This window comes from Pezoporus flaviventris, unplaced genomic scaffold (assembly GCF_033815535.1).
Source record: "Pezoporus flaviventris isolate CSIRO_AGI_PZ_B2104156 unplaced genomic scaffold, CSIRO_AGI_Pfla_v1 ptg000015l, whole genome shotgun sequence".
In the NCBI taxonomy this organism is placed as follows: domain Eukaryota; kingdom Metazoa; phylum Chordata; class Aves; order Psittaciformes; family Psittacidae; genus Pezoporus; species Pezoporus flaviventris.
Window position 1 is genome coordinate 24,035,947 of NW_026892563.1, and position 25,182 is coordinate 24,061,128.

The window sequence follows — 25,182 nt, forward strand, 5'->3', positions numbered from 1 at the left end:
GGAAGAAAAGAAAAAAATGAAAGTAAAAATGAGCAAAAAGTAAGACTCCCGCTCTACCCTAGGAAAGTAACTGCCTCACCTCCCCAGCTTTCTGCAGCAGGGTGAGACCAAGGGGTAGGAAATGCCTGGAAACACAAACTATAAAAGGCCAAGATTTTTATTTGAGGGAGAAGCAGAAGAGCAGAGAAAAGCAGCCCCCACCTCAGCTCCAGTTTCCCTGCCCAAGAGCTCTCAAGCCGATGCACCCTCACCCCTGGGACTAGAACCACAGTGATGGGGGCCAGCACTGGGGGCATCAGATCTGTGGTTTGGAATTCCGTGCTCACAGCTAATCTAGGGTACAACTGCTATGGGGCAACACTTTGTATACGTGGCAATGAAGACTGGCAATGCTTATCGCTAAAGACAGTCAGTCTGGTGAAATTTTGCTCTAAGGTTTGAAACTCTCCTAGCTTCTGCTAAGCACTCCCACCACTGAAAGGTCTAATTCCCAGTTTAAATTCCATCAACATTCTGATTTGAAAGTATGAAACTTCTGTCTCTCACAGGACAGGCTTTGATGTGTTTGTACTCTTCCCCAGTTTCAGCCACTTGCATACAGCTTCCTTTGAGGAGTCCTGTAAGGCTTGCATGCACTTTATTTCCATGGTAGTGCATGATGTGGTATCTATTAGGATTACCACCTTCATTTCTGCTAAGCTCTGATAGCAGGACTATCAGAGCCTTTGGAAACATTTGTTTTCTGATAAGAGGACCGCATGGGAAAATGCTCAAAGCTGAGAAAACCATATTTGAAGGGAACATAATTTTTCTGTAAGGACAGCAAATTCTTGTTGCTTTAATCACAGGGACAGAGAGAACAGACACTGGCAAGTTAAAGACACTCAGAGATGGTAAAATGCATCACGACCCAGTGGTAATGCAGAAGGCAGTAATCGCATTATTATTTTCTTGTCAGCCAAAACTTTAATTGCTTATGTTATGATAATTGTATTTAATGCCATATACTTACAACTGCTTATAGAGAACACAGTACATACAGTGCATTGTAAACATTTTTGCACATTCAGTATCAGCTCAGACTCCTGCTCATGCCTAGCTGCTTCCTGAACATGAATGCTGCCTGCATTATGTTATATAAACAAGTGATTAAAGATAGATTACTTTTCTTAATGTATCACATTTTTCTGTAAACAGTGAAAGTCATATGAGCAATGCAAATGCACTGCAATGAACCACACTAAAGTCTGAAGTACATACATCATGTAAAGCTACATCATGTAGCTAAGTCATGTTAAAATCCAGTGAGCTAGGCCTCGGGTATGCAGATTTCAGCAAGCAATCTCAGAACATGGCATTAAATTGCAGTGAAAGTTGCTGGGGTTTCCTTTTAAGTAATGGTTTCCCTTTTTATCTTCCACATGTTACTGGAGTTGAGAATGAAGTAAGCTATTCCTCTTCATTGGTATTTGATGCATTCCTACTTTGTAAGTAATACAAGAGACTGTAGCATGCAGAGAACTGTAGTGCCAGTGACCCATCCGCATAGCCCCTTTAAGCTAAAGGGAATTTGCCCATGTGAATGTTTCACAAGATGCCTTAGGGAGAGACTTGGAATTACTTCAGAGTCACATAAAATAACTGCATACCTTTTTGCACACTCATAGTTGAAGACAGTATCAGCATTCCCAACTACCATCTCCTTTAAGTATAAAAGTGGCAACTGCTGCCAGTGTACTTTGTCCCAACACTGACTGGAGCGGGATGCCCTGGGAACACTCTGGATACCACAGCAGGGCACTCGAGTGCCTTGAGCCCTTTCACCAGTGCTGCTGAAAGCAGTTGTTTGCCTTTTCCTTGTACTTTGATCCTTGTTTCCACTTTCACATTGCCTCTTTCTCCTGTTGTCAGCACAAATACTGGTGCAGCCACCCACTAAACTGAAATGATGAATGTACCTGAGTTTAAACTTCACTACAGCACATGTAAGTACTAAACTATACCGTGTCTCTAATGTGGCTCATGGCAGCTGCACCAGTGCTTATGCTGAAAAGACATGAAGCAGCCCAAGGCCAGAAAGAAAAGTCAAGAGCCACACAGGCTGTGTCAATTCTTTCTGTAGCATGCTGAACTCCATCATAAAAAATGTGTGCTCTAGTCGTGGACTGAGGTTTCTTAGTTTTATGCAAATACTTACAATGATATCAAATCAGGCATGGATACAGCTATACCTATGTGAAATTGCCTTGCACTGGCAAAGACTTTCCCAGTTCTGAACCTGTTGCTGACATACTGCCTGTAAGGCACAGCTGGAATCCAAACCAGCCCCTAGACCATGGGAAAGTTGATCTGGTGACTGCCTGGTTTGCCTTAAACCCTAGACAGCATGAGAGACACCACCAAGGCAGTCTGAACCCACGTAACCAGCCTCAGTAACAACTTGCTGCATACAATTTCCAAAGCCCACGTCAAACCCCAAGGTCTACATGATTGCAAGGCCTGGTAACCACAAAGAAGTTGCCAGTAAGCATGAGAATGGATGAGCACAGTGCTGCTCTTCAGACATCTAATTATAATGGCTTTTGGAGAAATTAAAATGAAATGATCTGAGCTAATTGGAGTAAAGTAATAGCTTGACCTAACAATTGCTATGTAACAGAACCTACTAAGCAGGGTTGGTGGGAAAACACTGAAAGTTAGTTTATCATCTGTTTTGCAGCAAAGATGCAGTCTTGCAAGCACAGGCGGCATTTAGGCTTTGTGAGATTCTCCAGGCCCAGGCCAGTTAGCTTGCACATAAAACATTAGACAAAGTATTTCTGGGTGTGGACAAGAGCACAGTTACCGAACAAGTACCTGCTTGAACTTTCTTGTGAAAACCAAGCCCTGGCAAGAAGTTAAGGTATGTAAAATGCACTACTACTTCTCATTTAAAATAGTGTTGGCACAAGAGTCGGGGTGTTTCCACTTGCTGACCATGCATGACTAAGCTATTCCGCATATTAAATACACAGGATAAACGGTTGGAAAACAGCATCTATAACCAAGTAAATATTGCTCCTGACATCTACAATCAGTCCTAAATACCCTCCTGGCCACAATACTCTACATAGGCATGACTTCCAGGCTTCATTATTGTATCTTCCAAGCCTGAGAAAGGTGGAAGAAAGCAAACTGACAGTAAGACTTCCTGTGTGGCATCAAACAAACTTTCAAACTTGCACTCTGCTTGGTGACCTCACTGGGGTAGGCTTTTGGATTTAATACCCAAAACACAGTATATTTCAAAAGACTCATTATTGGTATCTGGACATCTGGCAAGAACATGTGGATCAGCCAAGTAACTCATTAGACAGATGACAAAGTAGTTGTACAGTTACTAGTTACTTGCAGAAAACCTAAATTCACATTTCTTTGCAAAATGGACACACATTTAACCTCAGTGACAGCATTGTTACATACTTCTTTACTTAAAATATATACATATTGAAAATTACTTTAGGTAGGAATTTGACTACAAAAATTAGTTTATTTCACTTATTCTTTCAAGAGTGTACTTTGGTGTGTCAGGTTTTGTGGATTTTTCTGCAAAAAAGAGTTTTTATACAAAATGCAGTATTTAAATAACGCTTGCACAGTAATTCCTACCTTTCCCCTCCCTTCCTGAAACACTAGCAATTAAGCACTTAGATGGTGGTGATCCTTAGTGGGGGAAAAGACATTTATTCATCTTATATGGAGGACAGTGTAGCAAAAAAGGTAAGCTTTACCTATAAATCACTACCTTAAGGAACATACACTAAACAAGCAGTTGTTGCTTCTTGACCAGGCAACTTTCATGACTTTCCTACTGATCCAAATGGAATCTTACCCTTATTAATAACTTGCCAGGTTCACTCACAGGCAAGTTTAGGCAGCATGGAGTCAAAGGAGAGAATGAGGAATGTAATCTTCTGGCATAAAAACAAGTGCTTCTTAAAGGCAAAGTATCTTTTCTGTAACTATAATATGGAACTTAAATTAAGACTGAATGATTTTTTTTAATTGGCTACTTAAACCTGTGATGTTTAGAAACCCTTCTCTCCACTTTTTTTCATGAAGGTATTACTGTTTTCTTAGATGGTTTTACTTCTTTTTTCATATGCAGTGACAATTATATGGAACTTTTGGTCAAAAGCACCTGAGTTTCAGTTCATTCTAGAATTAGCTGTATTCCTGTCAAAAATAGAAGCAATAATAATTTAATAAGTACCATATTTTTTCAGCATTATAACCACCAGTTTCACCAATGGATTATATGGCTGCTTTCAGACCACAGTGTAACATGCATCACTGGATTAGTAACAACATAGTTAAAATGGTAAAAAAACATCACATGCACATACACCCACAATATCCCAAAAGCACAGAATGATGCAGTTGATAGAAGACAGGTTTAAGTTTGCACATGCTTGCTGTCACTTCCTAAGTACTGAGGTGTCCTTCAGTGTTCTCTGATTTATGTGGACTGTGACAGATAACAAGTTATCAAAAGTACCAGTTGGGTACCAGGCTCCAAAAATTAATTACTAAGCTCGCATCCATGGGATCAATCTATAGTGGTCTCATCCTTAACTGGTTTAGGTAGATTAGTATTTTCATTATAAAATAAATACCCAAACTCTCCACGCCACAGGAGGTAACAAGGACTCCACAACCAACCCGGTTTAAAGAACGTGCTCTTCTTCCCTCCTGTTTTCCTGCATGGTAAACTGGGGAGCAGAAGGAACATACATTCATGTACATACATGAATTACCACAACACCTGCATTAACAGATTGTTCTGAAGCCTGTGTTAACTGTAACATTCAAGTGCATTTTATTAAGAGTTATAAAATCTATACAATCTTAAAATACAGCGCATTTCACACACAGGTTGCAAGACCTCATTGGTATCACTACAGCACTGAACAGATGATGCACTTCCTATCAAATCAGCCAGGAAAAACCCGAACTATCCTATTTCAGATTACAATCTCTTTCAACACCCCACTGCTTAAGGCAATATTTCTAGTACCTGAGTTGTTTTTGTTAATTTCACAATGTTTTGAATCACCGTGGTGGGGGCTCAGAGAGGAATGATTGTGCACACTTTTCAAAATACAGAACTAGCAAGAAAAATGTCGGTAGTCAAACTGTAAACCTTGCATTAAAAATATGTAAAAGAAAAAATTTGGTACTTACAAAACTGAATAGAGCCTATTCAAGATAAAAATCTTGAATCTAAAGTGAGATCAAGTAAAAAACCAGCACTTCATTTCATAATGTACTTCACTTTCACCATACTTGAAAGTCATGCAAAAAATGATGCCTGTTTCTTCATGCTTACACCACTGTTATGTCACCAATCTTGTGTGCGATGTCATACTATAAAAAGAAAGAATATCATTAATCTACATTAACAAGAGGCTAGACACTGTAATATACAGTAATTAAATGCATAATTCAGATCATAACCCAAGTTATGGTCATTCAGATTCCATTTACCAGTGTCTTGAAGAAAACCAGTGCAGTGGTATAGGAAATCAACTCCTTTTATCAGTGAACTTTAAATTACAAAGTTTAACTTAACAGCAGTTTTTCAGTATCTTCACATAGGTTATTTGAAAATCCTTGTTGATTTCCCTGCGCACACCTTCTGCAATCCGTTTTCAAAGAATCTGTTGAGATGCCTCTTTCTTCAATTTCATACCAGTAACTTGAATTATCAACCCCACATTATTGTTGTTTACTGCCGTAAACACGGAGTTTTCTCCATGAATCCAGTGAATCATACCAATCTGATACTTCCTTGTTTCACCATTTCATTAAAAGCCAGTTCTAGTTCCTTGACTATTTTTGTTCACTTTTTCTGGAGATACTTTTTTGCACAAAGATAATAAAACCCCCAATTCTTTCCAATTACAGTTCTTTACCAGCTCTGTATTCTCTGATGTCATATTCCAAAGAATTTTTGCTACCACTCCATGCTGCAAAACTCCCTTTTCTATATGCTGCCTGTACTCAAACTCTGCTGACAGTCAACACTATTATATTTCCAAGCATGATACTCTTAACAGAAAACAACTCTTCCTAATTAATAGTCCACAAATGTATATGGATATATTGCATTTACTAGAAACAACTAATTTTCTTACTCCACCATTTCAGCTTATTACACGCTTTTGCATCATTACACCAGTCCTCACAGATGTTTATATCTTGCCGCAATGCCACTATGGTTTCCCTGTAAAACCAGTAATTACAAAATCTGACTCAGGCTACCTCTGTAACACCTTCTTCCTTGCAAACTGTCACACTGTAATTAGAAATATACATCAAATAAGATCTTCTAGTTGCATGTGACACTAAAAATAATTGAGTATCTTAGAAAACTTTGCTTGGAAGCATAACAAATCAGTACCGTTTGGCATTAAATCACCACATTTGCCTTCTTTCTATTTAAAGCTACTATCTAGCATGAGAAGCTCTTTTATAGTTTCATTCTGGCTGTTGTTTATGTACTGATTTGGGGCTGAACACTGAGGCGAGAAGCACCCTTTCCGTCTGTGTTCCTGCCTTTGCACCATGGCTAACACAACGCTCCTGCTTCCCACCTCTTGCATTAACAGCTCTGGAACAGACAACTAATTAATAATTAGTAAACGTATGCTTTTTAAATAAAGATTAACCTGCTCCCACATAGCTCATCTTATCTCACGCTATTGGAAAAGCCCAAAGAAACAAAGCTTTCACATTCCAAAACATTTATAAATTGAGCTATTCCCAGGGATAAGGCAGGCACACGAGTAAAGGCTCACGTAACAACGGCTCTCCATAAAACACATCTTGTTCACTCCCTTTCATGAATGAGTCAAGAGACAACACATCCTGTTTATGAAGAAAAAAGTCTGCTATATGACACAGACAGTCAAGCTGGGATGGGGTGAGAGCTTTTGATCCCCAGTTGTTTGGAAAAGCCAAATTTTTAAACTTAGATGCTTCAACGAGCTAGGACAAAAGGGAACAAATACAACATAATCTGTTCTCCTTTGCCTGCACTGTCCTGATGCTTTCAGTCTTGATTTTCTTCTTCTTTCCTTCTCAGCTAACTAAATCTCTAGCAATAAAAAGAAAAATGCAGTCTGGCAAGTGAACCCTAGCACACAGCCAGAGGTTATTCATGCAGCTGTGATATAGCACAAAAAACAACAAACCTACCCACCAATGTTGTAACTTATAAACAAGATGGGGTAACTCTTTTGGATGCTGCAAGGAAAAATACCAATTAATGAGAAACTACTGTCTGCCCAGGTACTTGCAATCATAAACGTATTACCTTTAAGCTGGAAAAACACTGCCCTACTTTTATTTTTACTATAACTTGAAATACCCAGGTAGTGCTGGAAGTATTGACGGAGTGAATACTGTCAGGACAGAATTAAAAGTCGTCAAGCAGCAGGGGCAGAGACAACCACAGACAGTCTGACTGAGATAACTAAATACATGTATCTGAAAATTTTCTAAGATGAACAGGGAAACTTTAGATTGGATATAAGAAGGAAGTTCTTTAATGTAATGGGTGGTGAGGCACTGGAATGCGTTGCCCAGGGAGGTTGTGAATGCTCCATCCCTGGCAGTGTTCAAGGCCAGGTTGGACAGAGCCTTGGGTAGCATGGTTTAGTGTGAAGTGTCCCTGCCCATGGCAGAGGGGTTGGAACTACATGATCTTAAGGTCCTTTCCAGCCCTAACTATTCTATGATTCTATGATGAAAGGAGCAAAAATAAGCACTAGATGGGTAGCTGGTAAGACTGAAAACACTCATCAAGGCTGGCTTCAAAAAAATGACAGTGTGATGGGAAACTGTAGTTCCTGAAGTTCCTAAAAGTGAACAGAACTATCTCCATTCTAACAGATGTGAAAGCCCAGGAATATGGCAATGTCAACATTAAAGAACAAAAAAAAAAAAAAGAACCACCCAAAAAAATCCTACAGCTAAGTCATGACAGAGTGAGGACATCAACCCTAATCCTCCACTTTGTTCATCAGGCTCCCTTGCCTTGGGATTCTTTTATTATTGCAAGTGAGTGAGCTTCTATTAGTCACATCAAGCATTAAGGATGTCCTAAGCTTTCTTCTGTGTTCAGCAAAATTTTGACCACCCCCACGTACAAACCATAAAGCCAGCAGCAAGTTAACTAGTTAATATGGCTAGCAGAGACACGGGATGTTGTTAGGGTAAAATTCACATGTGCAATACAATGACCCGATTTTCACTGTCAGTTGGATACTGCACTCAGACTGCTGACTAAAACCCTAGCTTGCTCAGGTAACAGCAGGGGCAGGGAAATTATGCTAATTCAGGCCACAAAAAGAACTGTTGAGCATAAAGGCTCTAACACTCCTTCCAGCTCTTTCATCTTGGAATAAAAAATTTTAGTGGGTTGCCTGAGATTCCTGCCTGCCCACCCAGTCCAAGCACTATTAAAAATATGATATTCATATACCCTATTTAAATAATACACCTAAACTACTCCAAGTAGCAACATAACCTTGATTTTAAACACGACTGATGTTCAGAACTTTGATGCCTTTCAAGTACACAAGTCTTGCACGACCACAACTGTATGTTATCTGTACAAGAATCACAATTTTCATTGTCTTGTTCCTAAAAGCAAACCAAGATACAATTACAATGTGTCTGGGGAATTTTTTGCTCCTGAATGAGTGGCAAATGAAGAAACATCACTCGTTACCTTAACTTCAGTCTGAATGAAACTGGCATTTTAATGGCTAACTCTAAGCTCACGTCGATACTAGGCAATCAGGCTCCAGTTACACTTTTTTGGGGGGGTTGGTTTGGGGTTTTTTTTGGTAAATAAAAGGGATGTAGAAGTATGTACTTCCAGCCTATCAGTAGTGTGCATAAAGGTACAATAGCATTTCTCACAGGGCTGTTAAAACCTATCAAGAACCACATTCATACCTCAGCTGCACATTATGGTTAATGATCTTCATGCAATTTACAGCTTTTTGTCGGAGCTTACAGAGAAACACAAAATGTCCTTAATTGATGCAGATTACAATGACCATTTTCACACCTAAATTATTTTCCCAAACAAGCAATAAGAAAATAACTTTGTGGCACCTAAGAGGGTTATTTTGCTTTCTGCTGGAAAATGTAACATCACTTAGCTGCAAAACACCAGTGAAACCCTACGGTCACGTTTAGCTGCAGAGAAGGGATGAGGGCTGCCACAGCATCAGCCGCTAGAGGGCGTTGAGTATTCCCAAACACAACATTTATTACTTTCCTTCAATACAAAGCACTCATATTGAGCCATGTTTTTTCCCAAATGGGCTAGAGACAGTATGTGAGACCACAGCATTTTCTGCATCTTAAGTGGGGATTAAAAGTCATTAAATTAAATAGGTTACTTAAAGAGGTCACCCAAACCACAACTGAAGTTTGAAACAAGAGAAATAAATAATTCCTAAGCAATTTCATATTGATTACAGAATGAACACAAGGACAAAACTAGGGCAAGACCAAACAGTTCATTTCAAGCTGCATCCTTTTAGGAAGCTCTAATTTTTCTTGTGTGCCAACAAGAAACGGTAAAGAATAAATAATGCAAGCTGTATGTACTTTATAGCTCTTACAGCTGAGATGATCTGCTTCTGGTCTTGACAGTTACAGGATTGGAAGTGACATGGAAGGGCATTTTATTTATCTGGATAAGAAGTTCAATGCTGGCAGCCACACCATAAGCTCTTTGACATGTTCCACAAAGCACCAGCTGTGCCCCAGAGTTAGCACCTTTTTCACCAGTCACAATTCAGTAGTTTTATGTATTGTCACCAGTTGACTTTTTTTCTAGTCTGTGTTTCCCTTTCTCAGTTTCCTTCCCACCTGAGCTATTCTACTGATAAATGGAATTGTAAGTAGTAATTTTACCGTGATTTCCTACAGCTAAGTAAGGCATAGCACAAGTGTTTTGACTTCAGTGAGTGGTTTCTTAGAAACACCTCCCACTCAGACGCCTAGTGAGTCATCTGCGAGTTGCTGATGATGACAACTGCGGTCAGAAACCTTAAACACTGAGAATGGATGCACCGCTGCACACTTTAACTTCTGTGAAATCTGACTAATCCTGACTGCTGTTTCACAAGTAAAATACTACTAAAGCAATATAAAGCAGCAAGGGAGATTCCGTTTCCTGTATGGGATAATAGTTTCATTTACAAATCACGGCACAGGCTAAGTCATAAGCTATGAAAAGGTGTTACTTCACTTGTACAGCAGTAACTGGACACATCAAACAAAATCTCAAGTTTCTATTCACATAGAATGTAACTTGCAAAACTGACATAATTGAAAGCTATTACACTAATAGTACTAAATCACTTTTATGGCTCTTTACCGTCTGATATAATACTCCTTGATACCACATTCTGAATGAGTTGCTACCTAACCTGAGTGACCACTGCACCCCCGAAGATGTCTGTGTCCAGAGCACCAAGAAAGCTATACTGTCACCGTTTGCCTTGGATGGGGTGTTCAGGAGACTCTAGTCTACAGTTTCTTCTGCCTGGGTCTTTAAACATTATTCCTAGTAATAAAAGAACCAAAAGCATCACATGCAGAAATTACACATCATAGGAAGAGTACAAGTACTCCACAATTTAAGTAATTAAAGTATACTGGCTATATAAGCAACTCTAAACGCAAAAAAGTTTTGCAGGCTGTTTGAAAACCCTTAAATCAGATGCTGCTGGAAACCAGAGTAGGGAAGGGCTCCAAGAAGTTGCACTTGCATTTGTGCTTCCAGAATTCAGGTCCCTCCTACAAAACTTGCCTCAAGCTGATCAGACTCAATGGTTTCCTCTCCCCATTTTGTAATTAGGAAAAATGCTCTGGGAAAAGAGTGCAATACCCTTCAGGTACAGCGCCCAACTTATGTCCTGCCTGCCCGCAGCTCTCAGAATCACAGCATCTAGCCCTGAGAAGCAGGACAACTGTCATCGCATCACACAGCTTTCTGCGCTTCCCAGTGGACATACTGCCCCCAGAGGTTTTTTCCCTGAAGAAAAAATTAGATTACTGAAGGTAAAATGATGTGCTTTCAGATGTTAACATCTAACATTGCCATGTTTTAAAGTTGTTACATAATCAAGTTGTATAACCATTAACATGCTTAACTTCTTTATAAAGCTACTCCCCTCCAGCCACCTAGCTCCCCTAGAGTCATACAAGGTTCCTGTATGAGTTGCACAACTTTCCTCATGTTTCCTGAATAATACGGTAGAACTGTCCTTCTTCCGCTTCTTTTCTAGACAGCACTGACCACAGAAATTTCAGTGACTGTTCTAATCTACTGAACAGCAGCAGCTGCTGCCACTAAAGGCTATTAACTTTGCATATTCAAAGCAACCTCCAGTACTCAACAGCTGAAAGGTGAAGACTTCAAGATGCCAACTTATGAGGATGTCGCTAACACTGGCATACAACAATATGAAAATCCAAGGATCCTTAAAAGACCATGTTTTCAGAAACTTGACTTTGAATGGCAGTCAGAAGCAGGGCCAACACAATCCTCCATGCCAGTTTTCTGCCAGGTTGGTTATTGTACAAAATTAAACGCTCATATTCTCCTGACAGCTGAGCCTGTCACATTCTGTAAAAAGCCTAAAGGAAGTTAAACAAGCAACAGAATCATCATAACTGAAGTGCACACATTATTTTTACATTAAGGTGCAAGTCTTAAGGCAATAACTGAAGATGCGAGCAATCACCTAGAGTCATCCCACAAGTGAAAGGTAATTTTAGAATGAGACTTGAAAAGGTAGGCAAGATTCCCAGCTTCTTTCACAGTACTCTTGCTTTTGCTCCTTGATCAGCTATTTTCTTGGTGAACTCTTTTGTTTTTTTTGGGGTTTTACACACAAGAAAGCCAGGCTAAGTTGTTGTCACCAACTGTCTTTTTTTAAATGGTGTTAATTAATTGCCCCTCAGCCTTACCAGAGCTTGAAAGAACCCAAGCATCTGAGAAGTAAATTTGAAATAGTTCTGAAGCTCATTTTTGAAGGTTAAAGTACACAAAGGTGTTCAGAGAAAAAAATGAAACAAAACCAAAACAGCAAGACAAACCTTTAAAGAAACTCTATCCAAGGCATTGTCTAATATGTATGTAAGGACCACACAGGTTTTGTGTAACAGCCACATGATCAGTGCCCTCTGTTCTTTCAGGACAGTCTCAGGAAAGCACTAGCTCCTTTGCTGGAATTCCCACAGATAAGCTGGAGGCACTTTGCTCCTCTGATTCACAGTCATCTCCAAATAAAAGATGTTTAGCAGCTGCAGCATACAAGTGACATCGGCAACAGATATGCCACCTTTGGAAAGGACTGCAGTCCGGAACTTAAGCCTTGATGTTAAAGGTGTAGAAAGGTTTCTTGGAGCTCTATGAATACTATATTCATATCACCCAAAAAGATCTATGCTGGATTACCCTGAAGACCTGAACTCCTGTGCTCTTAGAGAAGTCATCAGTGGAAGACCTGCTACTTTTGTGCAAGACAACAGAAGCCAGGCTTGGTCAACAGCTTCTGTAGCAGGTGGTATGCCTGGCAATTTAGGTATCCTAGAATAACAGGGTACTTTGTCTTAGTGCAGGAACTAATGATTAAAAACGGATAACTATTTTGTGAAAACTTACATGACTGCTAATCCCTGCTTCAGACCTCTGATTCCACAAGCTAGAAGAAAATACTTGAAAACATGCAAGAAAGCACTTGGGAGCTGCTAGCCATGTTCACCACTGATATTTAGAAAGCACCTGATTTATGTCCTAGTTTTTGCTAAATTTTCTGTGCTTTTATTGCATGAAACAAATATGAACCTTCATTTTTATTAGGTTTCCATATGTATTTAAGCACAAGTTTTAATCTGAAATGAGATAAATTCCCAAAGGCTTTCCCACTAGTACATCATATGCTTGTGCACACACTTATAAAGCGTTCTTATATACACACAAAGTTACTGAAACATCTGGCATGGCTCAGGTACACATTAACATATGAAGATAGGCACACATTATAATATATAAAGATATGCAGACTTTATGAACAACTGTAAGCTAATTAGGCCTCCAATGATACATATGCCATTAATGCAACCAGAGCCCATAAGAGGCCACAGAATCATACAATAGTTTGGAAAGGACCTTCAAAGGTCATCTAGCCCATCAGCCTGTCTCCTATAACTAAGTATGTGCCCAAAGGCAATGCTGGAGAAACTGCATTCATCTTAACATAAAACTACAAGGACAGCCATCAACTGGTTTGCAAGGCTAAGGGAAGGGGTGTAGCCCAGCCAACTTCATCTGAACCAAAAAAAGATGCCTATTAGTTAACTATAAAACCAAGTGTTCTATCAACATGCTTTGAGTGCTGTAAACGTGCTTCTTTGAATTTTGAAAGATAAGAATTTATCAGTTGCAGGAGTTTTTGGTCTACATAAAGAGAGATGAATTTTAAAGTTCCTTTCCAGGCTTATGTTTTGGAGTAACTGTTGAGATCGTTCTGGTATGTTTTTAAAACTGATCACCACATTTGTATATCTACAATCAGAAACCACAAATAAGAGCATGTTTTAAAACATACAAAGTTTTACTTCCTTCAGAATTTAAGTGGGGGGCAAGAAATAAAATTATTAATGCCAGTGTGGTATACACAGCTATATTTATTAGTTCACCTCCAATTACGTCAAAAGAAAGCTGAAGCCATACACAAGAGCTGGTTTAAAATAAAGACAGACTACTGTTTTTTCCAACAGTTTTATTTCAAAAAGTACACAAGTCTGTCATGGAACTACAGCATTTTAAAATCTCGTATTTTGTTTTTACAAATTCACTCACAACACTTGTATTTCAAAACCCCATTCCCCCCAGAAGTGTGAATATAAAACCTCATACTAAAATTCACATCAATATTCAAGTCCATGCTTTGTGCATGAGAAGCGTAATGTAACATCATAACATTTTGGATTTCAGGAAATATTTATTATTGCTCTGGTTTCAGTTGAGCTGTGCCTCAATGCTAGAGGACCAATACCCAAAGGGTCCCACAAAGCACCTATAAAGTGTGTAAAACAAAGTTTAAGTGAAAAAAGTAGCATTTTGTCTTCAGACTGGAACAAAGATCTAAAGTGATCCAGAATATACACTGTTAAGAACAAAACCAAAAGCTTATCACAGAAGTCAGTAATATACAATATTCAACATTACAGAAAAATTCGCAATTAAGAAGTCTTACTTGTACTATTAAGCACGAAGCATACACCTAATATGAATGCAACTATCAGAGCTGATAAAGATGTATGCATTGTACATTTCTTTAGAGTCATGGTTTACTCCTCCAACAAGGCATTTCTGTGCACTACAGTTTTGGAGGAAGTATTCCTTTTTAGGTAAATATCACACAAATATCTTTAAATATCCATTTCAGAAGCTTTATGAAAATGCTTGCAATGTATGGACAAGTGTTACATAACCTCTACAGTATTACAAGTCTAACACTTTATTCACACCATGCTAAAACCAAGGGGTTTCTTCTCTCTCTATATATAGTATTCCTCAACAGGCAAGTTTACAGTCATGACATTAACTAGAGGTTTCTTGAGCTCACTGAGTATTTACATAATGGTACTGCTCTCCCCCGCCTTTTTTTTTATATAAAATGAGACATTAAAAATGCCACCTTCTAACTCGTATATCAGCTGCCATTACTTCCTAAAACGTTTCTGTTAGCAAAGTTGTCTAACATTGGACACCTCACATATTTAACCAGATCATCTCCTACGCAGCTAGAAATCACTGCTAAACTATAGTAGCTACTTTTGAGAATCATAGTCCAGTGTAAGTGAACAATCTACTGATGAAAGAAGTAATTTATAATAGGTAATATAATACTTATATAATAGTATAGTGTTTTCATAGTAGTGTCGCATCCATTCAAAAAGGCATGATGATAGCAACTTGAGGCAAAGTTTACCCCAAGTCAGAGGTTCTTTATTTCGGATAAGGACTATGTCAGATTCTATTTATTTTATTTTCCATGCAATTACATAAATAGACAGACACTGTCAAAGCTCCTAAACCTAACAGCCAGGCTCCGAGGGCACATCATGCTGTCCTCCGGTTCTGTCCATTTATTTTGTACAAGCTGACAGAGCATTAAGCATGTGTAAACTCTGCTCTGTATGCTTTAACAAAACAGGTTTCTGTTCTTGAGTGTCCTAGGGCTTACCTAAGTACAGGGTCTCAGGCCAAACAAAGAAAGAAAAAAAACCCACAAAACCAATCAACAACAAATACACCCACCGCAAAACTAAAAGCAAACAAACATAACACAAAACTCACATACAATTTTACTTATGTCCACAGATGGCTAAGAACCAAATTCAGTAGGTTTGTTGCCTGGTTGCTTAGGTTTATAGCTCTCTCAGTCTGTGATTCAGTTTAGTTTTGTACTCAACTTGTACTTATTATAACTATACCCTTTCAATTAAGGAAGGCCTTAGTTTCAAGGTAAACAATCAGAGTATGATTAAAATCTTGCAAGTCTCTTCTATCATAATTAGATGCAAGAAGATGTCTCCTCATCTAGTGCTCTTCACAAGCATATGTTTGGCACTGTTACTAAACCTATTATTTACCACACAAGGAAAAGTCTATCATCCATCTTATTGGTACAACAACCGAATAGTTTCCAGAAACATGAACACTTAGATCATAATTAGCAACTGAAGGAGTAACTGACATTTGAAATACAGACCAATACAGAGACACTGAAGTAACATCCGAAAATGGGCATGAAGAGGTATTATAGTACATAAGAATCAAGAAATCAGATCACAGTGTCATGCTTTAAGAACTGTACCATCATCTAAGCACCTGTTCAAACAATAAGTTTAGGCACCAGAAATTTCATAAAAATTGAAGTTACAATCAGGCAAAGTTTATTGACAAGGCACACATGAAAGATAAAAAAATCTGATCTCTAACAGTATCAGTTTACAATCTAAAAAAGTCTCAAATGTGTAAAACTGTAAAAGTCTAGAATACTTAATAGCCATTCAAGTTTCTAAATTCAGTATGAAGGGTATATTCTTTAATAGTGCCAGCCAAAAATTGTGCATCTAACTACAGATAGGACAAACATTAAGTAGTAAGCTGTAGAATTCACAGATCTGCAAGCAGCTACAAAAAAAGCAGACACTAAACCTAGAAGTTTGGGCAAATGTTTTCTCTCACACTGCTGCTACACACAAATAATCCTAACATTTTTCAACAGGCTATTCAGATTTCCTTCATCAACACCAGTGCCACATACTACAACCTTTAGAGTTTCCCAGAATTCTTTGCAGTTTAACATCTACAGCTAGAATTAGCCAAAGGGACTTTACCACCACTAACTCTAGCCCTCAGCACAGGATGAAGAACATAGAAAACAGGAAGGAAGAAAAAAATCCACAAAGATTCAAACTGCACTAAATTTTAAATTCAGCTTCCACAGGTATGCAATTATCAATCATCAGAAGCTATCAGAGCATGTGTAAAAGTAAGATAAGCAATTGTTCTGTTCCTCTTGTAATGCTTTAAAGCTTGAAAAACTGCAAAGATGGGGTTTTAATCTTAAAACACGAAATTTGCATCAACAATTCTGGATAACTAATTTGTCTCAGATGCTGGCTGCATGAAACTGGTGCTCTTGAAGTCTAAATGTCTGTTCATAATATTTAGGGCTATTGAGGAGGCACGGAGAAATGAGCTTTAAACTCCTTGTAAATTCATACTGCAAGACATTAGAATCTTAAGTAAAGGCTAACTACTGCTTACATGTGTAAGAAAAGATGTTTCCACAGTGATGCTGGAAGAAGGATAGTTATCAAATATCAGTTAATTAACAGCTTTTATTAAAAAGCCATGGAGCCTCTAAGCAATCGGTTTGGAAAAAAAGTTAAGAACACTGCCTCAGAATCTAAACAGGCTTTGGAAAATGCAAGGTACAATTAACATAAGACCTGCATAAAGATACATATTCATTCTTACTGTGAGGCTAACATTTGATCTAGACATTTTAAAGGCTAGATACCAACAAGAAGAACCTGATAGGACCTCTTGCATCAGATAATCATAGAATCAGAGTGGTTTGTGTTGGAAAAGACCTTAAAGATTATCCAGTTCCACCCACCTGCCATAGGCAGGTTCTACTAGACCAGTCTGCTCAAAGCCCCATCCAACCTGGCCTTGAACACATCCAGGGATCCACAATGTCTTTGGACAACCTGTTTCAGTGTCTCACAAACCTCACAGTAAAGAATTTCTTCCTAATATCTAATCTAAATAGACAGACACATAGATAACATAAGTATTAAGTTATCTGACATGACTAGAACTAGTTATTACAGAAAAATTCATGTTTCAAAAGAACTTGCAAGGTCTCCTGTCACATTCCACTCACTGAAAATTTAAAATTCAGAATACTCATTAAATTAATTGAACCAAATAACTGGCAGCCCCTGAAAAAAGAGCTCAAGAAGTGCTCCAAACATTACCAGGTTAAAGAACTGCATAAATACTCAGTTTGAACAGAATTCAAAGTCATCCTCAGCATCTCAGCCACATGCCACAGACATCAGACAGTGGCCAAGTGTGAATATTTCTGTTATTCCAAAATTGAGGATAAAGTTTCAGGAACTCTGAGAAACTTCATGATCTAAATATGAAATTCTTTTGTTACTTCTCACTTGTGCCTCACTGTTAAATATTCAGGACTGCACACTAGCTGACAGTGTCTCTTCAGTGACCTACCAGAGGTCCAAATACCTCCAGTGTCTGATATTTATTTAGGAATCTCAATGTTTTTAGCAAATAGTTCAGCTGTCATATACTAATAAGTTTAAAATTAAAAATTAAAATTGGTGGCTTTTCAAACTAACCTGTTCGTTTTCTTCAAGGAAAATTGCATGTCATTATTTAAATGAGGGATGGAACACAGCAGTTTTCTCTAATACTTACAATGAACATTTTAAAAACAGCATTTAAATTAATAATATTTTATACTATGGACCCGTCTTTGCTTTGTGCTGGAATCATCACAGGGACAGCTCCCATTCTACTTAAATTAGGTGCAGCTACCTTTGAGGGTGCAAAGGATGGGTTTTGACCAGGAGGACGTTCAAAGTCTTCACTTGGAACTTGGCTATATGGTGTTTTGGTATATCCTTCCATATTTGAGGGAGACATTGAACCCAGAGAAGAACGATTGCTGCCTATGTAGCTGCGGGCTGTTGAACTGCGACTTTTTGGAGGCGGGACATCTTCTCTGAAACAGACAAAAAGCCAGTTGCAGAACAAGAACTCAGTCACCATTATTATCTCTGAGTTTTCAAAACACATTTTCTGTTTGTTTCTTTCTATTCTGGCACAATAGCCAAAAGAGGCTCACATATTCAAGGGTTTGTTGTTTGTTTTTTTTAAATCAAGTATTCATTGCCTTTAAAAATCTAAAAAAAGATATGATCATCTACGCCATACGAAAAGTTCTCTGACAAGCTATTAGTATGTTAGCAAACTTTCCAGATTAAGACAGAAATCTCAACTGTCACATAACTTATCTGCAGAAATACACATTTAAAAATTAATCTTCAAATAATACAGAAATATTACCTGATCTCATGATGTACTTCTTTCTCATATTTCTTCTCCCTCTGTTTCTTACAGCAACAGAAGACAAGAAAAGCCAGTATAAAAAGACCCAGCAGAGTTCCTATAATAGCTCCAACAATTACACCAGCTGTATTTATAGCTAGAATAGATAACAATACTCTTTGTTAAGTGTCAAACATATACGAGCAATTTCTTTCCTCAACATTAAAAACAGTATATTTCCACAAGATCCATTTTAATAGCATATTACTGAATCACAGGGGGTATGCCTCAATCACATGCATTTAAAACAGTAGTAAGAGTTCTGCATAAAAAGCAAAGTTTTGGGAAGTAAAGACTTGAAGTGGCAACAATCAGTTACACAACAGGGTTGTTTTTTCAACCTTTTAGGAGCTTAGAGAAACAAGATTATTCAGTTTTCATACACAAAACCATTACACAGCAAACACTTACGAGGGGTGACGTTCAGCTCAATGGAACATTCATCAGTGCCAACTCTGTTTGAAGCAAAACAACTGTATGTACCAGAATAGTCTTGAGAGGCATTTTTCAAAAGAAGTTCCCCGGTATTTTTATCTATAAAAAACAAAAGATAGAGTTTAACCATTTCCCAAAGTTTAATTCCATATTCAATACTACAGAACTATTAATCCAGAACACAGATAAAATCCTACCTAAAAATGCTGTACTAAAAAATATCCAAATAAAACCAAAAAAAAAAGCTATTGTGCTGCAAAATACTATTATTTTTAAGTCTTTTACTTTAGACGACTGGAAAATTATTCCACATCCTTTGACTTAATATTAAGCCTATGGGCTAATTGCTCTGACAATGAATACAAACAGATGCTTAAACTAGCCAATTCTCTCATTCTATCAGAGAATTCTAAAATACAAAGTATTAACTGCATCACAGAAGTACCTCTTCTATCTCTCTAAACCGATTCTACACGAGCTCAGATGCCTGCAGAACACATGCTCAGCATGAGCTGGATCTAACCTGAGCACTGTACTCCACTGAGTGACCAAGTAAGTTTGTCTATGGGTAGGAGACAATCGGTGAAAACAAACAGTATTTCCCCAGGACTTTCAAAGCCATTGCCAGCTACCTTTGTAAGATTCTACTTCAGCTGGGTCTCATGCTTTAGTTGCCAATAGATTTGCCATTAGCACTGTAAGAAGTTGCATCACAGGAACAAAGCACCACACAAATACCTGCTAAAAAAGTTAGATAGTGTCTAGGTTCCTCAAACCTACATTCAAAAGCCCAAAACAAACACTGTTTTATGAGTTAGTGCCACATCTGCATATTTCCTCACTCATTCTCGCCCAGCACTGATAGCATCACTTTTTTGTTACAGTAAGACAAATATGGGATGTGAATAAATCAAACTGAAGCCACATCTCGAATTTCCTGATGCATAAATTACACGGGGATAGAGGACCCTTATAAGGAAGGACCACACACCTTCTTGTTCTCTCTCCTAGCCACTTTGGCTACTCTTAGACACGATACCACTTTGTCCTATATGTCCAACACAATCCGAGTTGGAATATGTCTATTTGTGAAAAGATTCTTAAACTATTTCACCTGCAAGGAACCCCTGCTATCTCAAAGTTTAAGGTTTTCATAATTACAAAGAATACTAAAATAACTGGCACTGAGCAGCAGTTTTAAAAAAAAATATTCCAGAATAATTTCACAAAAGCCGAAACTCACAAATTAACCTTCTACAGTGAAGTTCTCGCAATAAAAATCCAGTACGACTATAATAATTTGGAATCAAAATAATATAATAATTCTGAATCAAAATTCAGAATATATAACTCTTTCCTGTATGCTCTTGTAAGAAGAGGGTAAGCCTTCTCTTTTGTTACTCTTGACAACTTTTCTTCTACAGACACATATCCTTTTTTAAACAAGTTTTGTCACTTGATCAGGAAGTGAAGACCTCAGTTCAATCTCTAATAAAATTCAAGCTTTTATCTCCACTTCCCTGAAGATAGCTCTAACACTAAGTCTCGACTCTGCTCTGACTCTTCCCTGCTGTCCACTTGAGCACAAAAGCAGCCAGCATCAGCAAGCAAGATGATTCTGCAGCCTAATGGAAAGAATCTCAAATGTCTCAAAGCCCGAGACATTTCCCAGTATGAAAAAACAAACAAAAAACAACAAAAATCTCAACCAACCAAAACCCAGCTCATTTCAAAGTTAGTTTTATTACCCAGTGAGAGGGCAGAAGTGACACTTGACTACTCTATATTAATACCAAGCATGAAATGCTCACAAGTCAAGCAAAAAAATATGAATGCAATCTTTCTTAAGTATTTGAGAGTAAATTTGACAGTACTCAGCGTGGAAGTAGCAGGAAGTTCCTGTATGCCAGATACTCCAGATACTCTCCTCCAGTTGTAAGACAAAAGTGGGGATCCTTCTTGTGATATGCATTTCAAGATGACATCTTTTCCAATCTCCTGTGATCCTTCGATGGAACATTTAGTTCTTGCTGGCTTTACTAATAAACAAAGTATCACTAAATTAATGACAGTCACAATTAAAATGCTTACTAGCTGTGTTCTAGTAGGTCAGTCCATTTTCCTAAAGACAAAGCTTGTGCACAAACCATTTCTATGCACATAAAGATTTTCTATGATATATAAAATCCAGGCATAGATTTTTTCAAAATCTTCATTATTCTGAAAATTATTCCGTTTATCCCCCAACAGAATGATGTCCACCCCTCCCAAAGCCACAGTAATGGATATAGATGCATCATCATAGATTCAATCTACCTTTGTCCAACATAAGTTTTCATTTTAGACGAAGATATGATGGAATGAACACATAAAAAATGTCACCGAAAATTAAAGAAAAGCATTATCTTACCAAGTACAGACAACTGTATTTTTTGGCTTTGAACTCCAGGAGCCTTCTTCACTTTGCACTGGTATGTACCAGTGTCTGTGGACTTCAAATTCAAGATATCCAATGAACCATCACCAGATTTAGGATCAGGATTAGTAAACTGCATCCGCCCAGTCATAGCAGCATAATAATTATTATAGATCCTGTCTACAGCATACATAATTATCTATTAAAAAAAAAATATTCAGAAATCCATTTGGCATGTAAGCATTCAAAATAATTTGGTATCTTCAAGTTCCTGACAGTTTTTTCTACTGTTTTAAAAAAATCCAAGAACCACGACAGCCACATATCTCAAACTTCAGAATACTATCATACACAGTACTACAATGAATACTGCAATTAAACACCTGCCCAAGTAGCAGTATGTCAGCACTGACTTCTAACTGAAAGCTAACTGTTAAAAATTGCTCTGATTTCTTTCTGTAAATCATGCCTACCTGAAGGAGACAGATGACCAGATGACTAGAAGGAGTCATCTTATAAGGCTTCCAAAGGAAGAGTTATAAACTAAGAGAGTTAAAATATTTAAAATTAAATCCTCCTAAATCAAGTTAAAAAGGTACAATTAAAAATCATTTTAAAAAGGTACAAAACCATAAAAGTTTGTTTTCTGGAACTGCAGCATACTTAATTTGAGAGTTCTTCTTTAGAAGACAAGTTTATAGCACAAAATTTCTTGACAATTCCATACTTAACCTGCTATTCCAAAACTTCCACTACATTTCATTAACTTGCACTTCAGAGTAATTTAAGATCACAAGCATCCCAACCTGAAAAGGTGGAAGTTTAAAAAGCCAGTAATAAAAGTTCATGCATTAACCTACTCACACAACTGAATTAATGCTGTCCAAAAAGTCTCTACTTACTATTTGTTCCTTCTTTTGATTATCTGCTGGTATCAATACCCACTCAATATCTAGTGGGCCTTCATCTTCTTCCGAGAGTACAAAAGTACATGGTAATGTAACTTTCTCTCCTTGTGCTTTTTCAAACATTGACTGGTCAACTGAAGTTATACTTAGGCTTCTCGTTAGACCTGTAAAAAAAAAAAAGTTTTGGGAACACTTCATAAATACATCATACACTTTTACTTCATAGAAATCATGCCATTCTTCAGACTTGTCACCCTTAAAAGAACCTGTGCAGTTTATTACTGAACACAATACAAAGTCAGATACTGTTCATTTGGAATCATATCCAACAGGCAGTTACATCTTTCAAACCATACAATTTTTTTTGTACAATTCACATCCCATACAAAGCTAAACACAAAAATTTTCAGCAGCAGTTTTCTCAGGTTAATTTTTTTTTTTTTTTCCCCACAGCCATTTTACATGTGTAGCTTGCTGCTCATCATAGCTAGACAGTCACACCGATGTTACTACAGCCACAACAGATGCAAGGTCACAAGAACAGTGCCCAGGCATGAAGATGATAGATTGCTCTGGTGGAGAATCTGTAGAATCACAGCCTCAGTTGAAATAAATTTTAAAAATATTATAAGCAGTGCAGTCACACTCTAGTTTGAGCTTCTGGGTTAGCTAGAGCATCTAACTTGCACTTCCCATGTAGCAGAAAAGCTGTAGTGCACTTCTGCAGTAGATCAGACTGCAACAGCTATCCTTCTACTTTACTAAAATTTTGCTCTGCATCAAGTCTTTGGATTCCCTTCCAGATGTCAAAACAAATGGATCTTTAACAGCTATTTAAAAAATAAAGTAATTTAGAAAGAGAAAGCACCTGACACACTAAATTCCAGACAAAAGCCTTAAAGAAAACCAATTGCAAACATACAGTCACAAATTAAGTTGGATTATTTCACTTTCTACCAATCATGGTATTACTTTGCATGGCATGCAAAGAGATTTAGGTGCAATGTTTCTTATCAAGCTATGTACCTCTTTTCAAAAGATAACTCTTAACAGGTTTGGATCACCTCTTTTTTGACCACAGTAAACATATCTGAGCAACTAATTCTCTGCGACTAGACTGAATTAATACCATTTTCTAAATGTTACTGATCCCCATAAATCCTTCCAAAGGATCCTTTCAGATTTCCAAGTGCAAAACTAGCCAAAAACCTCTTAAAAATCTTTAAAAGGTCATTTGACTTGTAAAATATATTACAGTGTAATCCTCAGTCAACTTTGCCTAAACAAAGACAGCATTATGACTAGCTACCACCTCTAGAAATAGATTCAGAGTATAATCATGTTTCCATAAAGCACAGTAACAAAGAACACAAGTTTCTAATCTGTTTTTCAGTGACTTCCATACCCTTCTGTTCCCCTCTCCCTCACTTCTTCATTAGGGAACTGTAATACAGTATTCTTAAGTTCATATCCAAATTGCGTTTCTGAATTTTTATTTTATTATATTAAAGAAGATGGGATGTCAAGTACAGTTTAGTGACTGATGATGAAATACATTACGATGTTACTTCCTTAAAAACCTCAAATCTACAACCCAGGAAATTAAAAGCTTTCATTCTATAGTAATGGTTTATCACTGAGGCAGTACTTCTGCTCTGTGACAGCATCTCTAGTAATAGTTATTTGCTACTTGAAGTTCCATAACAGATGACCACTGAATACACATTTGCTTTCCTGCATATGAACCAACACAGTAACCGTAAGTTAAATAAAAGCAGAAGCCAACAGCCTTAAGTCACTTGGCAGAAATTTATCCCACACAGAAAACTGTTACAAACATTGGAATTTTTCAAGTGTGAATTGCATGTTCACACACACTGACTGCACATAAACAAGTCAATGGAAGATGAAGAACATGAACTTCAGGATAGCTCTCATTCCTGCATGTGAAGCTTGCAGCATACATCAGCTGATACAGAGGTACCCAAACACAAGTCTCAGAGATTTTTCGTAAATTTCACTTCCTTTTTATACTCAGAAATCAAGCATATAAAGCTATTTTCCACTTTCTGTTTTTAGTTTCTGTCAACATTAGAATGACAGGCACAAGCAGCACACGCCCCATTAAGGCAGGTATCAAAGCGAGCTAGGTTTGAACTAAGAATAGCAATATGAGGGAGTGGCAGGTAATACTAGTCGGAGATTCGCTTCTGCTGAGGAGACAAACACATCTGTTGCCAGATATGCTGGTGAAAGGGGTTTGGCCAGATTTAGCATGTTAGAGAGATTGTTGAGGGTCCCCTTGGAGTACTAACTACTGCACTACTACCCCTTATAATTATTATTATTGCTACTATTGCCTTTCCCACCCACCCCACCCCCCAACTGCTACCTACTCACACAGGCACCCATGCTATTAATACAGGAGAGCTGTGGGACAAATCAAAAATGACAAGAAAACACCAGAGCAACGAAGAACATGGGACACCATGTGATGTCTGTTCCTGCTTTTTCATGTGAAAGGTAAAAGGCTTGTGGAGACATATCTTGCAAGTAAACAACTTGCTGCAGGACTGGCATTACAGGCAATGTTTAATTTTTATGGTCACCCCTGAGCAACAAGGGCT

General features: G+C 37.8%; 1 protein-coding gene across 2 annotated transcripts in view; it reads right to left on the reverse strand.

The window, feature by feature from the left end:
• Positions 1-4,834: 4,834 nt before the first annotated feature.
• Positions 4,835-25,182, reverse strand: part of CXADR (CXADR Ig-like cell adhesion molecule) — a 34,988-nt gene continuing 14,640 nt past the window's right edge. The window contains exons 2-8 of one of the 2 annotated variants that reach the window (XM_061453775.1): positions 22,550-22,719; positions 21,642-21,846; positions 21,106-21,270; positions 19,208-19,330; positions 18,755-18,893; positions 18,224-18,410; positions 4,835-5,406 (exon numbers count right to left, since the gene is read on the reverse strand). In XM_061453775.1, the coding sequence (XP_061309759.1) occupies positions 5,365-5,406; positions 18,224-18,410; positions 18,755-18,893; positions 19,208-19,330; positions 21,106-21,270; positions 21,642-21,846; positions 22,550-22,719 (1,031 nt within the window). In that variant the 3' untranslated portion in view covers positions 4,835-5,364. Of the gene's footprint in view, positions 5,407-13,746; positions 18,411-18,754; positions 18,894-19,207; positions 19,331-21,105; positions 21,271-21,641; positions 21,847-22,549; positions 22,720-25,182 lie in introns of those variants that run through there. The other variant, XM_061453774.1, reaches the window with a different exon arrangement.